The 19,000-nt window shown below is 42.2% G+C and overlaps 2 protein-coding genes and 1 long non-coding RNA gene across 4 annotated transcripts in view; 2 read left to right on the top strand and 1 right to left on the bottom strand.

Moving 5' to 3' along the window:
* The first annotated feature begins 6,474 nt into the window (after positions 1 to 6,474).
* On the top strand, positions 6,475 to 10,174 carry RPL7L1 (ribosomal protein L7 like 1). The gene is made up of 7 exons (XM_048943324.1): positions 6,475 to 6,592; positions 6,729 to 6,837; positions 7,993 to 8,156; positions 8,323 to 8,460; positions 8,708 to 8,817; positions 9,059 to 9,271; positions 9,505 to 10,174. The coding sequence occupies exons 1-6, from the start codon at positions 6,579 to 6,581 to the stop codon at positions 9,265 to 9,267; spliced, it is 744 nt and encodes a 247-aa protein (XP_048799281.1). The 5' UTR covers positions 6,475 to 6,578; the 3' UTR covers positions 9,268 to 9,271; positions 9,505 to 10,174.
* An 864-nt stretch (positions 10,175 to 11,038) lies between these two features.
* MAD2L1 (mitotic arrest deficient 2 like 1) lies at positions 11,039 to 13,763 on the bottom strand. Its single transcript, XM_048943325.1, has 5 exons — positions 13,630 to 13,763; positions 13,323 to 13,469; positions 13,127 to 13,247; positions 12,221 to 12,324; positions 11,039 to 11,650 (listed from the first exon to the last, which is right to left on the bottom strand). The coding sequence occupies exons 1-5, from the start codon at positions 13,703 to 13,705 to the stop codon at positions 11,478 to 11,480; spliced, it is 621 nt and encodes a 206-aa protein (XP_048799282.1). The 5' UTR covers positions 13,706 to 13,763; the 3' UTR covers positions 11,039 to 11,477.
* Positions 13,764 to 13,882: 119 nt separating this feature from the next.
* Positions 13,883 to 19,000, top strand: part of LOC125691872 (uncharacterized) — a 115,821-nt gene continuing 110,703 nt past the window's right edge. For both annotated transcript variants that reach the window (XR_007376300.1, XR_007376301.1), the window contains exons 1-2: positions 13,883 to 14,297; positions 14,924 to 14,971. This is a non-coding gene — a long non-coding RNA (uncharacterized LOC125691872). The remainder of the gene's footprint in view (positions 14,298 to 14,923; positions 14,972 to 19,000) is intronic.

The following is a 19,000-nucleotide window of genomic DNA, read 5'->3' as shown; positions in this document are numbered from 1 at the left end:
TTAATCAAGCCTTAACAAGCACTTTAAAGTAAAATTAATTTACATTTAATTTCTTGTAAGTGTACTGCTTTGGAAGCCTGCAAACAGGTACCACCACTTTCAGAAAATGTCAAAACTTGATGATAGATTAAAGTCTAATTTGGTATTCATAACATAGAAACTCCTAAAACTCCAGGTGTAATTTCCCAGGACAATGACTGAGAACAGTATGAGTGGTTTATTAGCAGTCTGCTTTTCTTCTAGTGAAGTATTCACAATAGTTACTGTAAAATCAAGATTTCTTAGAATATTTTCCACTAATGCTTGTAAATGAATTGCACTAAAGAAAGGGAAGAAATTACAGCAGCAGCTGTTAGTCAGCTAGAGGATGGGGGGAGTGTTAGAGGACTTGGTCTTGGGTTAATTAGTGGGAGAATCCCCACATTAGCAGCTGATAGCAGCCAGGTCATTGCTCACACAGAAGGCAGCATGAAGGCAATGAGGCCACAAAGGAATGAGCAGACTGAGCAGTGACCTCATGTTCAGACCCATCAAGTGTGCATACCTCCCAAGAGATGTGGAGTTCCTGTCTCCCACAGTCAGCTTTGGCCCAGCCCAGCAGATATCCCAGAGAGGGAGAGGTCTGGAGTCATCTGCAGGTCCATGGAAAGTAGTGGGATTTCTTGCAGAAACAGATGTCTGCAATGGGGAAGGCAACAGCATTTGGCTCTCACAGTCGATGGAGAGTAATTTTATGTTCGTGCTTATTTTAATGTATTTGTAAGATGCACGCTGCACAGTATTTGGAAAGTAGTGTTTTAAATAATACTGGGTTCTGTCTGATCCTATTTCCTTCGAATTCAGTGAAAACTGGGCAATAACGCTAAATGTAAATATTGATCCTCTTTGCATTAAATGTGTTCTCACATGTCAGAAGGCCACATCTGGAGCGAAATTCTGAAAACCCTTCTGACTGCACCTTGCTTATGCGCAACAGGCTTCCCGTGGATGCAGATGCACTAAGCTCTGTTACATGTGGGAGTTATCCAGAAAGTGTCTACCTTGTGGATGGGATGTACACAAACATCAGTACTTTTCCCCAGTGTTATCTGCAATTCAATATGCTGCTGCAGGCGAAGTTTTGCAACAAAGATCATGAAATAGAATTTTGAGGAGCTGCTTGGGAAGTTTTTAGAAAGCCGAATGAAGTAAATCCCTTTAAGTGAAAAGATGAAGGCAGAAATATGAAATGTCAAACATTTCCTTTTGACACATGCAAAAAGCAGAAACACTGGATTCTCTTTTCCTGAAAAATTGCTCTTATTTTTTCATTAAAAAGTCATTTTTTATTTTGAAAATGTTGAATACAAAATGAGTAATCATCTGAGTTAAGTTTGAAGAGAGCAAGACAAAAGAAAAACTGGAAGAAATAAGAAGTTTTTAATTTTTATATATTTTTTTTCTTAAATGTGACATAGATCAACCATACAGAATTGTTTTTCCACACTTATCTTTTGTTTCTTCCAGAGACACACAAAGCCAAAACCTTATCTTGTAGCTCTTTTAATTGGACATATTAGGCAGTAATCAGCTGCCCAGCAGTCACTGCTGTTTGTCCCATGAACATCTCTCATACCCAGGTTACTCCCTGTGAGGATTATTTGCAGGGTTTCTGACAAAAATGCTGTAGTTAAGGAACCCTGTTATTACAAGAATAAAAATATGCATGTATCTACAACTTTCGCAGAAATATTTTTATTAAATATTAGTCTATCTCCATATGATTATTATTTTCATGAAATAAAATCCAGGACCACCCAGCTTTTTTTCTCTTTAACATTGGTTTGAGTGTGTGTATACAGCAGTTCCTGGGCCTCTTTCCAAATCATATAAACTTTTTCCTTAAAAGATCTGAAAATGGCATAATTTAAGATCACAAGGTATTTCCCCCATTAAAATGTTCCCAAGATTAGATCACAGTCTGGCAAAATAAACAGAATCTAATGTGTTGGCTCTTTTCATGAGGAATTCATTGCAGGCAGATTTCAGAGGGGGACACGGTTCACTGGCGAGAGTGACAGACTTCAAGCACGGTTCTGAGACTGCACACAATGTCAGCAGAGATTTGGTGGATTTGAACTGAATTTAATGGAGTTTCATGCTCTCCTGTTAATGTGAGAAGATAAAATAAGGCAGAAAGCTTTGTGAAAGAGATACTTATGACATCCCCCTTGCTCCTGCCTCTTGGAATCCATGCCCATGCAGTTACTCCTGGTTTGCCCCTGAGGAGGCACTGCCCCTACTCTTACCTTGCACCACAGATTTCATCATAAGAGCTGTGAATGTGTGCGCACTAAAGTGAGTCAGGTTTTTATATGCTTCTGTGTCAAGGTTCAATGGCTTAGATACAGTTATGTAACAGTGCCAATGAAACATATTACTATTAACTAAATGATAGTAATCTTTATTTTGTGACAGTTGATATAACTATTAACTATCCACTCACAGAAATATTCAGAAAAGCTGTAACACAAGAGCCAGTGTCTAAACAGACGCATGGTAAGTGTGGGGTGGGAAATTCTGATCTCAGTAGGCATGTAGTAACAATTTCTTTTGGGGACATAAACTGCTGTCTAGGATAAAACATGTAGAAATTTAGAGTCTATGACTGCCATCTCTCATACCTGAAGAGATAGTCTGGCAATGCAGATAACTAGAATTTGGTGCAATGTGTTCCCTCCATGAATGCATACAGCTCACCACCAGTGCGTCCCAAAACAATGGCCTGTTCCCCAAATAGCAAACAATCAAAGTTAGCAAAGAGAAGCACTCAGGTACCCAAAAGCTACACCTTTATCATGAAGATTTAAGCCGTGGCTTAAGTCCACTTAATTTATTCCTCCTGTGGTGAGAAAATAGCTTTAAGTGTTTAATTCAAATGTGAGTTGTGGTCACTTAAAAGAGGACTGTACTTGCACAACAACAAAACAAAATAACAGCATTTACTTTTTTGAAAGTGGAACCCAGCTGACCTCAGTTTGCTGCTTTTGTATTTTCTAATGTCTTTACATTTGTGTCTGTGAATAAAGTAACAAAGTATGTGACACAAAATGTCAGCCTGAAGTATGATAATAAAATGAGAGCTGAAAATAAAATGAGATGGCAAACCATCTAGAGGGAGAGAACAAGATCATGTCAAGACTTCGGGGACAAAAGAGAGTTCTGTCTATGTTTGCTTTCATTTACTCTAATGAAGTCTCAAGCACAATGAAGGGACCTGCTCTTGGGGAGCCCTGCAACAGCTGTGAAAATTGTAGAGGCACTGGGAAGAGTTTCAAGGTAAGATATGTGGAAAGAGCGGAAAATGCGAGCGTGCAGCAGCAGCAGGCATGCCAGTATAGACAGGTGTGATTACAGAAGAGCCACTTCATCATCAGTACAATATTCTTGGCTTTATCTATAATGACAAGCAGCTTGTACAAAGCAAGACCTAGCTTTCTGAGTAAGGCTCTTTTTTAAAATTCTTGCCTTCCAGAGCAGAGAAACAACCTTCTCCTATTGTAAAGATATCTTCCTCCTTTTGATTTGGATTTCTCCATTCAACTTCTCAGTCTCCTCAAAACAGCATAACAGATCTGCTGAAGCTGGCAACATATCAAAAGGTAACATAATATATAATAGGTAATATATAACGTATAATATATAATATATAACATACAGTGTATAATATATTGCATATAGTATGTATACTATATATAAATATATATACATATAGTATGCAAAACCTATGTATATTATATATAGTATATAATTCATATATTGCATGTATTGTGAGGATTTGTTTATATTTTGAAGTGCAAAAAGCATGTTGCACAGAAAAAGAGGATGTTTTCTGTTCTGCTGATGAAAAAGAGGACGTTTTCGTGGCATGCTGTATGGATTATTTATTTCTAATATGATACATTCAATTTTGGTCCTTAAAAGTAACATCTTCCTTCCCCACCCACCTTCCCCAGCCCAGCAGGTCTTTTTGAATTACATAAATACCTTGTTTCCAAAAATACTTTCCTTTGGTGAGCTCTGAGCCTTATCTAAGGTGCACTGAAGAAGAACGGAGAAAATGCACTCATCATGGATATTGATGGGAAGCCAGCAGCTGATTTATGAAGTCACTGAATAGCAGTGACTGAAGTGGCATGTCTAGATACCCGTTTTTTTTCTCTAGCTTTTAAAAAATGATTTTACCTATCATTCTGAATTGCCCACAAACTAGGAGAAATCTTTTAATCCATCACTGACTGACGGTGTCTATTGTAAACATGCTGTCTTGGATTTATCTGTAACAGTTAATGGAAATCTTGGGAAATGTAAGTCCTTGTTAAGAAAAAAGGGTAGAATAGGAATTAGAGTGCTGAAGGTTAGTTTACAATAGCTTGCCATATAGGAAAGTGAGAATATTTTTCCTGAATATAAAGACATTTGAAAAGTAACTCATTTATATACTACAGATATTAGTTAATGTTTAATAAGTCAGCTGAGGTGTGCTGCTATGCTGCGTGACATTTCATAGCAACAGCTCTTGAAATATTTACTTATTTATTGTTGCCCTTTCATTAATAATGAAATACCCAAGATCCCATCTGCATTTCCCTTGTTAAAGAAAACATACTTGTGTGTAGATTTAAATGGGATGCATTTCCCTTTGTGAGCTACCAGAGATATTACTTCAGCTATTTTGATACAGAGCAGCTTACCCTCATGGCAGAGTGAAGATTATGATTTGCCTTTATGTTTCTTTAATGAAGATTTCACATGATCTATTTCATATGCTCCTTACTTTCTCTTTCATAATCCCAAAGAATGCATCAAAGGATAGCTGATAGGAAGCTGGCCTTGCTCTCCAAGAGATGTGCTCTTTGCATAGCATGTGCCTGAGCCCATGCAGGAATGTGGGCTCCCACTTCTAATTATGGGTATTCAGGTACAAAGCATCAAAATATGAGCGGCCTAATTTAATATTGAAAAGGTTTGCAGTGTCTTTGAGGTGAAGCTGTTAAACATTGACATCTCAGAGCTTTTTAGTGCAAGGCTCTGAATCTCAGCTGTGTAGCTGACAAGTTAAAAGCACATCAGTTGGTGTAAATCAAATGAATACAGATGCAATGAAAATAACATATCCAGCACGTAGCACACATCCCAATTCTGTCCTCCCTGTCAAAGAGGAGGCGGCAGAACACCAGTGCTGCCCCACCAGATGCAGCGTCTTCCTACTGTGAGGCGAGGGCACCATCTACGGGTGATACCATTGTCCAGCCTGTCTGGGCCTCCTTACTCATCTTCGCTTCTTTTTATAGCATATGTTAGGAATATTACCCAGGAAGCATTGTGTGACAATGAATGCATCAGCAGTATATTTCCTCTGGATGAGTTTTCCCTATGTTTGAGCAAACAGCTCCTTCAAAGCTTTGGCTCCATGATGAACATAAGGTCACCTTACCTAGAACCAGCAGAACACAGTTACTCTCATCTGACATGTGCAGGGCACAGGGGGTATCTGTACTCACACTGTCCCAGCCCGGCAGGAGCGGTCCTTGCTTGCTGGCTCCAGCTGGGACAGGCATTCTCACTGGTGCTGGAAATTAACTGTTGACACTGAAATCAAAATCAAACAAGCTTTTGCCCTTCTGCTCCACAGGAGGTTTCTGGCCTCCCTTAGCTCACCTTGGAGAAGGAAGATTGGGTGTCAGAGGGAAGTTCTTTACAAAGAGAGTGGTGAGGTGCTGGAAGGGCTGCCCAGAGAGGCTATGGATGCTCCATTCAAGGCCAGATTGGAGGTTGGAGGGGGCCCTGGGCAGCCTGGTCTCGTATTAAATGTGGAGGTTGGTGGCCCTGCCTGTGGCAGGGGAGTTGAAGATTCATGATCCTGAAGGTCCCTTCCAACCCTGGCAATTCTGTGATCAAGATGGGCCTCTCCAAGATGATGCTAGGCCTACTGTCTTCAGAAATACTATTTTGGGTCAAGTTACATTGAGGTTATGCAGAAACTCATACAACTGACCCATTCAGTAGCAGTGGAGAACAGTGGAGGTGTCCACAGACCTGGTACAAGTTACTCTTGTAATCTCTTGTACAACATTTACATGAAGAATCAGCATAAGCAGCGTCAGTGTGAAGGTGTAAGAGGCAGAGCCATCTCCCAGAAGAATAGCTCGTGTTTTCACGCCTTGTCCCACCTTTGCAACCTCAGTGGTGTGTGTACATATCTGTGTATGTATACAGATATTCCCAGGTGGTCCTTGTGACCCTCGAGCTGAGGCTGCGTTTAATTCAAGACAGTCACTGCCGGAGGTTGCCGTTCTGCTTAACGTTATTGTACCGTTTGTTAGAAGCTCGCACCCCGCCCGTACCCGCCATTGCGCACACAGCCCCGAGACCCGGTTCTTCCCTGCCCAAGTACGCCCTTGCTCTTCTGGTCCATTCCTAGGGAGGGCGAGAGGCGGGACGAGCCGGTTAGAGCGGCGCATGCGCCCCCCGCCATCTCCCCTCTTCGCATTGCGGAGCGCGTGCGCGGCAGCGCCTCCGGTGGCGGCGGCGGCAAGATGGCGGAGCCCGAGTAAGTGGCGAGCTGCTGGGAGCGCGGATCTGCCGCCATCGGCCGGAGTGGGCGGCTGTGGGACCGGGCAGGGCGGCGGGGGGAGCGGCGGTGGGCGTGACAGGCGCTGAGCGTGATCGGCTTCTCTCACCCGCAGGCAGAAGCGGCGGATTCCGTTGGTGCCGGAGAACTTGCTGAAGAGGAGGAAGGCCTACCAGGCCATCAAGGCCACCCAGGCCAAGCAGGCGCTGCTCAACAAGCGCAAGGTGCGGGCCGCGGGGCCGGGAGGCGGCACTTTAACAGCCAGAGACCTGCGCTGTTCTGACAGCCGGGAACGGGGGCCTCTGTTGGAAATGGCGTAGGGCTTGCTGAGGGAATCTTCCTGTGGTGTTCGTGGGGCCACGTTGAAACCTCTTCCATTCTTTGTTGGATACCGTGAGTGTGTTTGTAAGCGTGCGGATGGCTGCAGTGTTCCCCAGCTAGAAGGGGAAGCTTGAGAAATAATGCCCAGCAGACACTTAAGGTTCTCCTTAGTAAAAATGACCTTAACTATGGGAGTTCATCAAGTCTCTGCCTGCTTGGAAAATGCAACCTAATTCCACAGATGGTTTCCGTCATGAAAGAGAACTGAAGATGTATAATGTATTTAGTTTAAAAGTGGCTGACTGCGGTAGCTAGTAATGTGTCTGAAGTGGTACTGGGTAGCTGCTGTGTACCATCTCAGCTGAGAAAGCACTGTGAAATAGATGGGTGTGCTTAATCCTGAACTGAGAACAAGCATGTGAACTTTTGAATTGGAAAGAAAAAGAAAGCTTTAACTTTTCCCATAATTCTGTAAAAATTTTTTTCAAATGAACTGGGTGGTTCTGTGTTTAAAATAGTAATAGCATTGGATGCATCTTTCTCCTTTTTTTTTTTTTTTTTTTTTTTTTTTTTCCATGTGTATTTTTACGAAAAAGGAATTAAAACCAAGTTATTTTCTCTTAGGTGGTTATTTTCAGTTATGGTAGATTATTGGTGTCCCTATTTTATAATACATCTATTATTATCTATTTTATAATACATGTTGCTTCTGGCTTTTCCTGAGCTGACCAAGCCATGTGTGAGTGGCTGTGTTAGTTTGATTTCTCCTGTGCCTGGAATCATCTTGGGTCTTGCTCTGTGTCTTTCCTAACATATCTCCTTCCATGGAAAACCTCCTGTTCTCTGTTCGGAAGTCACAGCTCACTGCTTAAAGTCTGCAACTTTGTGTGTTGTCACTGAGCTCTGTCTCTTCCAGGCTTGGATTTTCAAATGTATTTTATTGCTGTCTCCAAAGATAACAGCATAGCGCGTGAAGTTCTGAATTTCACCTGACCTTTGAGATGCCCACTTCTGAGGTTGTTGAGGAGGTTGATCGTTCCTTATCCTTTTGTCTTTAGCTCCAGAAGGGGAAACAAATCCAGTTTAAACGCCTTGAGACTTTTGTTCGAGATTCATGGCGCAAACGCCGAGATGACGTCCGGCTGAGGCGCATGGAGCAGCGACCTGGGCAGGTGGCTGTACCTAAGGAGCACAGACTGGCCTTTGTTGTACGGATTACAGAGTAAGAGAGCTTGTTACTTCTTATTATTGCTATTGTCTGTAAATGTCACACCCCTTCTAAGCAAAGGAAGTGTGATATAGCCACCTGTGTCTTTGCAGGTAAGCTGAGGACATTTGGTACTGTGTTTAAGAAACGTGGTTACTAATAGAATGTTTTTTTGTTTAAGGATTAAAGGAGTGAGTTTGAGGGTAAGAAGAGTGATTGAGTTGCTGCGGCTGAGAAAAATTTTCAGTGGAACATTCGTTAAACTGTCTCCATTATCGCTGAAGATGCTGCGGATCGTAGAACCTTATGTGGCTTGGGGGTAAGTACTGCATGAGTCTCTTGGTTTTGTAGAAAGGTATCGTGGCTTTCTGATTTGTAGCTAGCTTCTCCAGTAAGTGGTCAAAAATTCACTGACTTCACATCTAAAACTTGTTATTGTTCATTTTCATCACTCTAAAGCTACCTTGGTTATGTACCTTTCCAACTTTAATGCAAAGCAGCAGAGAAGAACTCCCCACTGCATCATGTCCCTCCACTATGCAGTCTGATTTCTTGTTTTTGTGCAGGTATCCTAACCTGAAGTCTGTGCGAGAGCTCATCCTGAAACGGGGCCAAGGAAAGGTTAACAAGAAGAGGGTACCTCTGACGAATAATATGTTGATAGAGGAACATTTAGGTGAGGAATAAGATAAGAAAATGAAGGGAATTGGCAATTAAGGGAGGTGCTGAGTTTGCAATCTGACCTTAGAGAGAAGGGAGGGAGAAAAATTGTGCAAGACTAGTATATGGAGGATAGTATATGGAGGATGGGTGGTTATTGGATAGTGTGAAGGAATCTCCTGTATGGGTGGTGGATGTGTGTGTGCTGTGTGTCGCGCATCTTGTTCATTTTACTTTGTGGTTATTTTTTCCTGCAGGCAACTTTGGTATTATTTGCCTGGAAGACCTTATTCATGAAATCTACTCAGTTGGGAAGTATTTCAGAAATGTCACGGACTTCTTGTGGCCATTCCAGCTGTCAGTGGCCCGCCATGCTGCACATAATAAAGTGGGTTTCCTCAAGGAGATGGGTAAGCCTGGCTGCAGAGGTGAAGGAATCAACCAGCTTATACGTCAGCTGAACTAGACAGGTGAGGAATGTAACTGCTAAGTCCTTATTGTTTATCTGGCTTCCTAAGAATAACTGTACTGCCATCAAAGATGACTTTACAATACAACAGTGACCCTCACAGTCACAGAGAAAACTAGAGAAGATCATGGGTTGCATTAGCTATCAGTCCTAGTGGATTAGGCTTGATTGCTGGGAAATTGTGTTCAATGACTGGTGATTTTTTTCTTTTTCTTTTCCTTTTCTGTTCTGCAGTCTGCGAAAACACTGTGATTTATAACCTGCTCTTTCACATGTAATTTTCATCGACCTGGGCTCTCTACAATGATATACTACATCTCTTGACTGTTGCTACCTTCACCAACAAAATCCAGGTGACAAAAGCTGCACTCCAGGCTGGTCCTTGAGAAAGAAATTGTATTTGGTGCAAAAAAAAGAAATGACTTGAACTTTCTGGAGCAATCTGACTTTTTTAAAGTGTTGCAATTTTTTTTACTTTGTCTTCAATACTTTTTACTGTTGGCGCTGTACCAGTCAGCTCTTTATTTCACCTTCGGTATAAAGCATGCATTGTCATTTCCTGATTTGAATTTGTTGCAAGGGAACAGCAACCATTGGTTTGATCCAGTCCTCCCCAAGGGAAGTGCTTGAAATTGCACTTGCTGTTGAAGTGCACCTACTTTTGGTGTAAATGGGCAGTGCAATCAGCTGCTTAAGAACATCGCTGACAGGCAGAGGAAAGCACTAGGCTTATTCTTCTGTTACTGCAGCTAGATTATATTTATTTGTGATTTGTCTTACTGATTTACACAATGCCTTCTAACTGTACTAAAGTGAGACTGCTGTGGGGATGAATATTTCTTGATAGGAAAACCCATTATTCACACTTTACAGCAGTATTACAATAAACTCTTTTGAAATGGTAGTATTGTACACTCATGATTTGACTGATATGTAAGTGCTTAAGTACTAACTCGGATGTGACTATGGGGAGTGCTGAAAGCAGTGTATGGAATTGAATTTTTTTCTTTTATGGAGCTTCTTCAATTGGGCTATTGTCTGATACTAATTTAGAAGGCAACACTGTGCTTAATCATTAATCATTATGAGGAATTGGGGCTCTTCATCCTGGAGAAAAGAAGGCTCTAGGAGGGACCTGATAGCAGCCTTCCAGTACCTGAAGGGGGGCTGCAGGAAAGATGAGGAGTTACTTTTTTTAAGGGCATGTAGTGACAGGATAAGAGGAAATGGCTTTAAACTGGAAGGGGGTAGTATTAAACTAGATAGTGGGAAGAAATTCTTCACTTCAAGGGTGGTGAGACACTGGAACAGGTTGCCCAGTGAGGTTGTGAATCCCCCTCCCTGGAAGAGAGCCAGGCCAGCCTGAATGGGACTTCGAGCAACCTGCTCTAGAGGGAGGTGTCTCTGCCTGTAGCAGGGGGTTGGAACTAGGTGATCTTATAGGACCCTTCCAGCCCAACCCAGTCTGTGAATGATAAAGTCATCATTAATCATTGAGTCTCCCACGAACAGTATTAGGCACAAGCAGGGACAAACTACAGTTAATGAATATAGTTTCATGGATTTCATATTGACTAAAGCATTTGATTTGTGACTGAGGAAACAGATAAGGTAATTACTGGGATCTGAGCTTCTTTTCTGTTTTTGGAAGCAGGTATACCTTTTATAACTGCTGAAGAGTACTTATGGCAGTAGCCTGAACTGCTGGTATACAGAGTTCTAAAATCTAAAATACAATTTCCCACATTCTCTGACTGGGAGAACACTATACAGTTTCAAGTTTTATTCCATAAAATAAGAATACAGACATAGAAAACGCTGGGCAGGTGCTGAAGAAGGACAAGACATGCACTGATGCAGGACAGCATCTCTCCAGAACTGCAGTCTCGTGTTCTTTGAAATACTATGTATCATCTGAGCCTTTTCCTGATCATCAGCTGCTTTCGTGGTAAGAGCTTGAGAATTAGTGTTGGGATTAGGGATAGATTAATTCTATTAACAAAACCCAGACCTTGCATGGAGAACAGGCATAATACTGTCATGAACGCCTCAGAGCTCTTCAAACAGTGCCAGCTTAACCTAGTGTTATACCACATTATCAGGCACATGCTGTACCATACTTCAGCAAGAGCAATTGTGTGTTCACAACATAGCTGCACTATGAACAGAAACTATACAAGAGGGCAGGATATGTACAAGAAGCCGTTTTAGGGAAAAGAATCCTTTTTGTAAGCCACCATACTGTTTACTTTGTGGATCGTGGTAGTGAAGGAACGAAGGCGAACCTCTTCTGAATTGGCAATGAATTGTGGTCCTGACTCTTCCCACTTTTCTGGCACTACCAAGTCTTTATCTGTGTAAATCAGCAAGTCGAAGGCACCTGTAAGCAAGTGGGAAAAAGTTAGCAGTACACCTACATGAGTGATACTATGATTGAAGATAAAATGCATGGAGACATGCACCAAGGTTATCAGAAGCTACACTGATACTAGCTAAAGAAATGGCAGTTAAAGAATGAAAACAAGTACAAGTTAACATTCCTGTAGTCACAACATTTATGAAAACTGTAGTTCCTCAAACGCTAAGTTTTATCAAGCTAGGTAACTCACCTTGAATTGCACCTTTCGGGGAAAAAACAGGTATTTTGGGGGGATATCACCGCTAGTACCTTCAAATGCTTGAATGAGAGCTACAGCACAGTGTTTATGTTAGCACTTCTTTTCAGTTTGTTGTACAGAATCAATTCGGAATGATCCTTAGAATACTCTATCTGATGCTGTTTCTGTACATGGCTGAGACTGTCTTGGTCTAAACGTGAAACACTCAGAAATGCAATACATGACAAGTAATAACAAAAACACACAATAGTGGAAAAGACTTTCTACAATAGAATGCTAGTTCAGGCTTTCTGAAAGGTGTGATTTCTTCCAGAGAAATTATGAATACTCACAGGCAGTTTCCAGGAGAGGCAGAAAAGTTACTGTGGCAGTGATTTGTCTGATAACTGATCGAATTTCATCCTGAATGGCTTTCTGAGATTTTTCTCGGGGTGCACTGGAAAAATGGGAAAACTGTTAAAACAACTTATACCTACTGTGTGACAGCTTTCTTTAAACACTGTTCTGCTGCACTTCTGTGGGGTCTGTTTGCTGTATGGTTATACAGAATAGAGGCATTCTTTTAAGCCTTAGGTAAATGGGCTTAGAAGACTGTCAGTTTCACTTGTTGTTTGTGAAATCTCACAGTGTTTTTAAGAACATATTCTCTGTCTGGAATGGATGAGAGTTTTGGCAGAAGAGCAGTAATACAGGACTTTGTTTAGTTGCAGATTACAAAACATTTTAATAATTGGATCACGGAATCATTTGAAGTGGAAGGGACCTTTAAAGGTTATGTAGTCCAGCTCTCCAGCCATAAACAGAGACACCTACAGCTCTTTAAGGTTGCTCAGAGCTCTGCTCAGCCTGACCTTGAGTGGCTCCAAGGATAGGGCATCCACAACCTCTCTGGACATCCTGTGTCACTGCCTTGCCAATCTTATTTAAAAAAAAAAAAAAAAGTACTTCTCCCAGATTGTACTGATACCAGGGTTTGCTCTGACCCAAGTACAGGGCCTTGCTCTGATGAATCTGTGAATCTTGGGTTCACCTGGGCCCAATTCTCAGCCTGTTTAGGTCCCCCTGGATAGCATCCTGTCCCTTGGGCACACCAATGGCACCCACAGCTTTATTTGGTAAAGTCTGACAGCTTTTAGTGAGAAAGAGCAGCCTTAGCTGCAGTGAGGTAACAGAGCAGCGCTACCACACGTGGTCTTTCCTTTGTAGGGAGAAGCAGGCTCAGTAATGCTGTCACTCACCTCTCACCCTTGGCGTTCTTGTCACATTCAATGTCGAACTGCCACCGCTCCAGCACCTCGTTGTTCTCTATGCTGGAGATGACCACCACCAGGCGTTGCACGGTGCACTTGTAGAGCCACTCTGGAAGAGGCCATAGCATTTACTACAGGCCGTGAGAGAGGGGGGGGGGAGGAGGGATGCGGAAAGGAGGAACACCTTTCATCTGTTCCACCACGTTGTTGAGGTAGTTCTTCAGCTCGGGGTCGGTGGTGACGAGCAGGGTAAGCCCGTACTTCTGGACGCGGGTGAAGGTCTCGGGAGGGTAGATGCCCCGCTGGTACAGGATGCTGTTGATGCCATAGGCTGCGCGCACAAAGCGGGGAGGCGTGCGTGAGGGGGGGGGCCGCCCCTCCCGCCCCACCGACGGCCATGTCGGCCGCAGGAGAGGAGCCAGCGGCCCGTCTGCCCTCTTCTCCCCCCGCCCCCGTCTCCCCGCGCCCCTAGACAGCCCGCAGACCCTTACAGAAGAACTCGGCGACGATCTCGGCGCTGCCCCGCAGGGTGATGCCCTGCTGCTCGCGGCTGAGCTGCGCGGCCATAGAGGTGCCCGCCCGCCGCTCGCTTCAAATAGCGCCCCGCCCCTTCCGGCCGTCTGGACGCGCTGCCGCGCAGGCGCACCGCGAGGCCGCGCCTCTGCTCGCTCGCCCGAGCACGCGGGGAGATGAGCTGCCGGGCTGCGCGTGCGCGTGGTGCGGCCGTTACAGCGGGCGGGGGCTGGGGCGGCCGCGCGCGCGCCGTCAGGTGCCTTTCGGTGCGCGCGACCTTGTAGAAGCTTTTGCGCTTGGAAAGGGCGTGTTCCTGGTGCGAACAGACACAAGTACTGCTGTGGGCGATCTCTGGTGGTGCTCAGTGCGAAAGGCGCCCCGCTTAGCTTTTAGAAGTTGGATTGCCGTTAATGCCCGCTGTTCTGCTTCAGCCCCGGCCGTCCCCCTGTCCCAGAAGGGTCTCGGAGCCCTCCCTTCCTTTCCCCCACTGGGCTTTGCTCGTGCTTTGCATCCTCTGAGGTTCCAGGCGGGCGCGGCGGCTCGCGGTTCGTACAGCTGCCGCCTGCGCTGCGCCGTTGGTGTTAGAGCCGGGTGAAAGGCAAAGCCCACCGCTCACCGAAGTGAAGTTCACCTCCTCTCCGCTCTGGTGGGTTCGTTAAGGGTCTCCCGCTGCAGTTAGCTGATCTCTGTTTCCAAAAATTGGTTCCTCTGTGTTTTGGCAGAGGTGGACGAGGGGGTGTTGTTGATGTGACCGTGCAGATATACTTAATTACTGACTACAAGTTTAATTGCTTCTCTCTTCACTGCCAAAAAACACCCTTTGCATTTTGCAGTTCTGTTCTTTCTGTCTCTGTAGGGAAATACATTTCCCTTTTACACTGTGTCACTATTTCTCTTTTAATTCCTTATGTTTCCTGTAAACGTAATCTAATGGTAAGAATGCACATTTCCTATTCTTTTGAACTTTGCAGTACAGAGCTCCTGAGATTTTGCTTTGCCTTTCAGCATATATTTTTTTTATGACCATTTCATTAATTTTAAGCAGTTTGATCTTTTTAGTCTATAACACATTTATCTTTCTTAAACTTTACAGTTTCCTTTTTACTAGAAGGTCCTTCACCTTCACTGCTCTTTTTCTTAATCCTCATATAGGCAAGTGTTCCTGTCCTCTGCCAATAACTCCCCTCTATGAAGGCCTAGATATCTGACAATAAGTGTGCTGTTTTTCTTTTTGCGTTCTCTAATTATCTTGTCTTTGTTTCTCTGTTACAGATCCTGAGCTCCATGGTACCTGTTTTAAACTGTCATCACTTCATTGAGGTCAGTGTCACTCACCTTTTCTGCCAGGTCAAGCCCAAATCCCCCAGCAGGCAGCTAGGGGATGAGTGCAACTCTGTCATGTATCCAGGTCTGTGGTAATCGCTTGACCATGCTGTGCTCTAACAGAGCCACCAAGCTGTGAGGGAGACATATGTACTTAAGTTGTGTTACTCAACAGGCCTGCTCCGTGTGCTGCTGATGCCTGTAGTTCACATTTAGGGCATGTCCAGCTGCGTGACAAGCAGGAGGCTGTGGGGCTCTCATGGAGAGCAGCACGGATACTGCCGTGGGTTAGGGAATTTGTGTGTCTGACAGCCTGCTTCCTGACCAACTCACAGGGACTCAGGAATGAAGATGACAGAATGAGTTATACATTCTGGCACATCATGAGTTGGCTATCCCTGGTTTAATTATTTCATGCTAAAGCCTTAATTTTCATAAGGAATGTGAAATCCCAGTTGCATTTAATTTGGTTTTCTTATGATTCTTTAGTCATTGCTCTATTTCTCAGTTACATTTCGAAGTTATGACAGGTTTTTTTTTCTTTTTTTAATTCTGTTTTTGTGGAAGGAAATGTCCCCTATTTATCTTGGCTTTTCTGCAACATTTAATGATTGCTTCCCCATGGCAATTGTTAATGAACCTGTGACAATCCAGATTATTGCTGCTCCTTCAAGTTTTTTAAGGCAACTCTAGTCACGCTCCTGTAGTCATTCAGCAGAAAGAAGAAATAATCCATGTGTAGAGTTCATTCCCAAGTTTGGGGCTATTTTTTTTTTCATTTGTTCAGTTTTTTAGCCATCAGGGCGATGTGGACAGGTCTCTCTTGCCAGCATAATAAAACAGTCTGTAAAATAGAAGTTTGGTTTGTTACAAAAGCCCTCTTATCACATCAACAAATTGTCACATTAAGTCTCAGTAAAATCCAGTTCTTCCTGTTCAGAGAAAGGAAATCTTACCCTGGGTAACAGAGCCTTGCTTCTTCTTCTGTTCTGGTAGATCTCAAGCTCTTCTGAGTAATTTCCTTCCGCACTACAGGGGGAGCTTCTCTACTTACTAGCCCTTAGAAAGAGCTGGTACTTTCACCTCTGTATCTTATTTTATGTGCATTGTTTTGAGTCTCCTTTGGGTTTTTATAATGTTGCACATCTGAAGTTGTCTGTGCCTTATACTGATGGTGAGTATTGAGCTTGTTCTTGTTCTGCAGGTTAGACTTTTTGTTGCCTTTCTCCCTCTGTCCATCTTCTGGTATTTGTAGATCCCGTATTGGATGCTGTCTTACCTCCTGGTGGGCTGAAGCCCTTCTCAATTGGCTGAACTTCTGTGGTTTCTAGTGAAACTTTTCTATAACAACTGTTTAGTTCTCTGTGCTATGGGAGGGAGTGACGTATGGGTTGTTCTGGGCTAAAGCTTTTCCTGAGCATTCTAGCCCAGCCAAATACCATCTCTGTTTTGTTATGCAAGTGTTATTTTCAAAATTTTTAAATTTCAGATCACAGTGTGTGAGCATTTTGCTGTCTTCTATTGCGTCTTCACGGCTTTCAGACAGGATTCCTTTGATTTATTATTGTCTGGAACTAACTTTAGAATTAATGTAAAATATTTTTACATACATACTTTTTAAAATCAGGTTTTCTATTACCAAGATCAGTTTGTTTAATTTTTGTTGCTAGTCTAGTTTGTTTTCAGCAGCCTTTGTAGCACTAGACTTGAATAAGGTACCCGTGCTAGCTGTCAATATGACTTAACATGTTGGCCAGTGCTCTTTTTTACAAAGTAAACCATGGGATATTGTTATGGGTAGCCATGCTGCTTTCTTTCATCAACAGCAGGTAAAGTGCAACTGGGAAAGAATGTTTTGAATCTTAAATATTCATTAAAAAGAAATTGTCTTTAAAAACAAATCAGTGCAGGCTAATTAACTGTATGAAGACTTGTATTATGATGAATAAGCTTCCTCCAAAAGATTCACTTGGGGAACATGTTGTAAAACTCTTTAAAATAACTTGTCTTTTTACCTATTATCAGTGATTCTGAACTTATTTTGAAATTAAAAATATTTGGATAAGTCCTTATTTATTGTAGAAAAATGAGACAAAAAACCCCGGTTTCTTTACTTAAGCCAATGTGAAAATGTCATTTGGCTTGAATGAAGCTATGTCCTGATAGTGAAATAGCTTTTGTGAATTTTGAGAGTTTAAAAAGCTGCTACTGTGAAACAACGTTCAGTGATTCTTCTGATAGTTTTATCCCTAAGCTACCAGGAGATGGCACCAAGCACATGAGTTATTTGCATCCTTTCAGTTTAGTCCTGAATTGCAGCAAGTTCATTTTACTGAGTACTTGAGTTTAGACGAATTTTAGATGCACTTCTTTGCCAGTTTTTAAAACGTGTTCCAGAATGAAGGAGATAATTGACCTGAAATCAGAAAATAAAGATATTAGTGATAGAAATCAAATTGGTAAGATTTTTTTAAAAAGTCTGTATGCTTATTTTCCAGCCTGCATCCTGAAAGTTGTAGGTTAATTTTCATCCTCTGACCTAAATATTTTTGATTATAGAGGCTGCTTTTCTAAGATACGTAAAAAGTGCATACATTGAAGTCTTTTTGCCTGTGCATGGGTATTTCCCTTTCTAACATGGTTTACCATCTGGTGCATCTGGCACATTTAATGCATAGTGAGGGCTTCTTTCACAATGTATCAGGTTTTCTTTTGAACGCCAAGATCTGGGACATATGTGTAGATCACTGACAAGCCTTTGAGAAGCCAGGAGGATCATTAATATATTGTGGGTATAGTTTTAAATGTATGTAAGTATTCTTTATAAACACAAACACTTGTATTTTTGATAAGACTTTTTTCATTGACTGTGGTGAAAAATCAAGCATATTCATGGCACAGTGAAAGTTTCATCTCACAGTAAGGCATTTTGTGAAGGTGCACCTACATTGGACATATTCTGTAGACATATCATCATGTCTATAGAATCGTGCGTATTTATTCAGCAGTTAACATGGGGCCTTTATGCATGTCATTTCTTTCTAGTTTAGTTTCTATAATTTATGGAACTTGAACTGTATACATAAGCTGTCACTTTTGTTTACATAATAATTCTTTCAATACTTCTCTGCTTTTGAGCACATTTCTACCACCATATAGGTGGTACTTCTTGTATTTGAAATGATAACAGGTTCACAGTACCAAAACATCTTTGAAAGAAGCTCCTTATCTAACACTGGATGAAAAATACCCTGTTTTAATTTTCCTTTTGTTGTTGTTACGCTAAAGTCAACTTACCTGATGAACAATTCCTTTGAAAGGTGTTGAGTAAAGACAGGAATCCTGTTACAAAATCAGTAAAAGCAGAACTTGAATGAGTTTTTCATGCCTTGAAAACTTTGCATCACTCAGTGATGTCATGGTGTTGTGGTAACAGGTGATGTGAAACCCACTGAATCCAGCTCTGACTAAATCCCCAATGAAATACCTGAAGACTAATGATTGGAAAGATGCATGTTAATGCAGTTCCTGTCATACCTGAAGTTCTCATGCTAATAAACTAATGGAAAACGATACAGTTCTCAGATAGTTTAGACTTACTAAGAGATAGACCACAGTTTAAATTAAGAACAGGTCTTTTCTAAATAACAGCTGAACAGACACATCAGCATAGAATTAGACTGTCATTGTGACATCAGGTACTGAGGTGCAAAAGAATACTGTAGATGGGCTAGCAGGGCAAATATACCTTGATAGTATCAGAAGGGCTTTTAATAGGGTACTGTCGCACAATTACAGTGTCTTTGGTAATTGTTTATTGCACTTGCTTTTTGTTGTGTCTTTTCTGATACATAACCAAGGTGGACTTGAACAAGTAATTGTGTCGTGAGAACTGCCTCAGAATTATGATGTCTAAAGAAACAAATAAATTGTGGAACATATAGTGTTTGCATTAGAAATATTTGAAGCAAAAAAAAAAAAAAAAAAACCAAAAACCCTGTGAATCATTCCTTCATTTCCTCTTGA

The sequence above is a fragment of the Lagopus muta genome, chromosome 4 (genome assembly GCF_023343835.1).
Source record: "Lagopus muta isolate bLagMut1 chromosome 4, bLagMut1 primary, whole genome shotgun sequence".
NCBI lineage: Eukaryota > Metazoa > Chordata > Aves > Galliformes > Phasianidae > Lagopus > Lagopus muta.
Note: the sequence above shows the minus strand (reverse complement) of the source record. Positions and strands in the feature narration are given on the sequence as shown.

Coding starts and splice junctions, on each gene's coding strand:
- RPL7L1 (XM_048943324.1), top strand. Junction 8,461..8,707: donor GAACCTTATGTGGCTTGGGG/GTAAGTACTGCA, acceptor GTTTTTGTGCAG/GTATCCTAACCTGAAGTCTG. Junction 8,818..9,058: donor GTTGATAGAGGAACATTTAG/GTGAGGAATAAG, acceptor TTTTTCCTGCAG/GCAACTTTGGTATTATTTGC.
- MAD2L1 (XM_048943325.1), bottom strand. CDS start 13,705: ATGGCCGCGCAGCTCAGCCGCGAGCAGCAGGGCATCACCCTGCGGGGC. Junction 13,248..13,322: donor CGTGGTGGAACAGATGAAAG/GTGTTCCTCCTT, acceptor GGCCTCTTCCAG/AGTGGCTCTACAAGTGCACC. Junction 11,651..12,220: donor GCCTCTCCTGGAAACTGCCT/GTGAGTATTCAT, acceptor ACTTGCTTACAG/GTGCCTTCGACTTGCTGATT.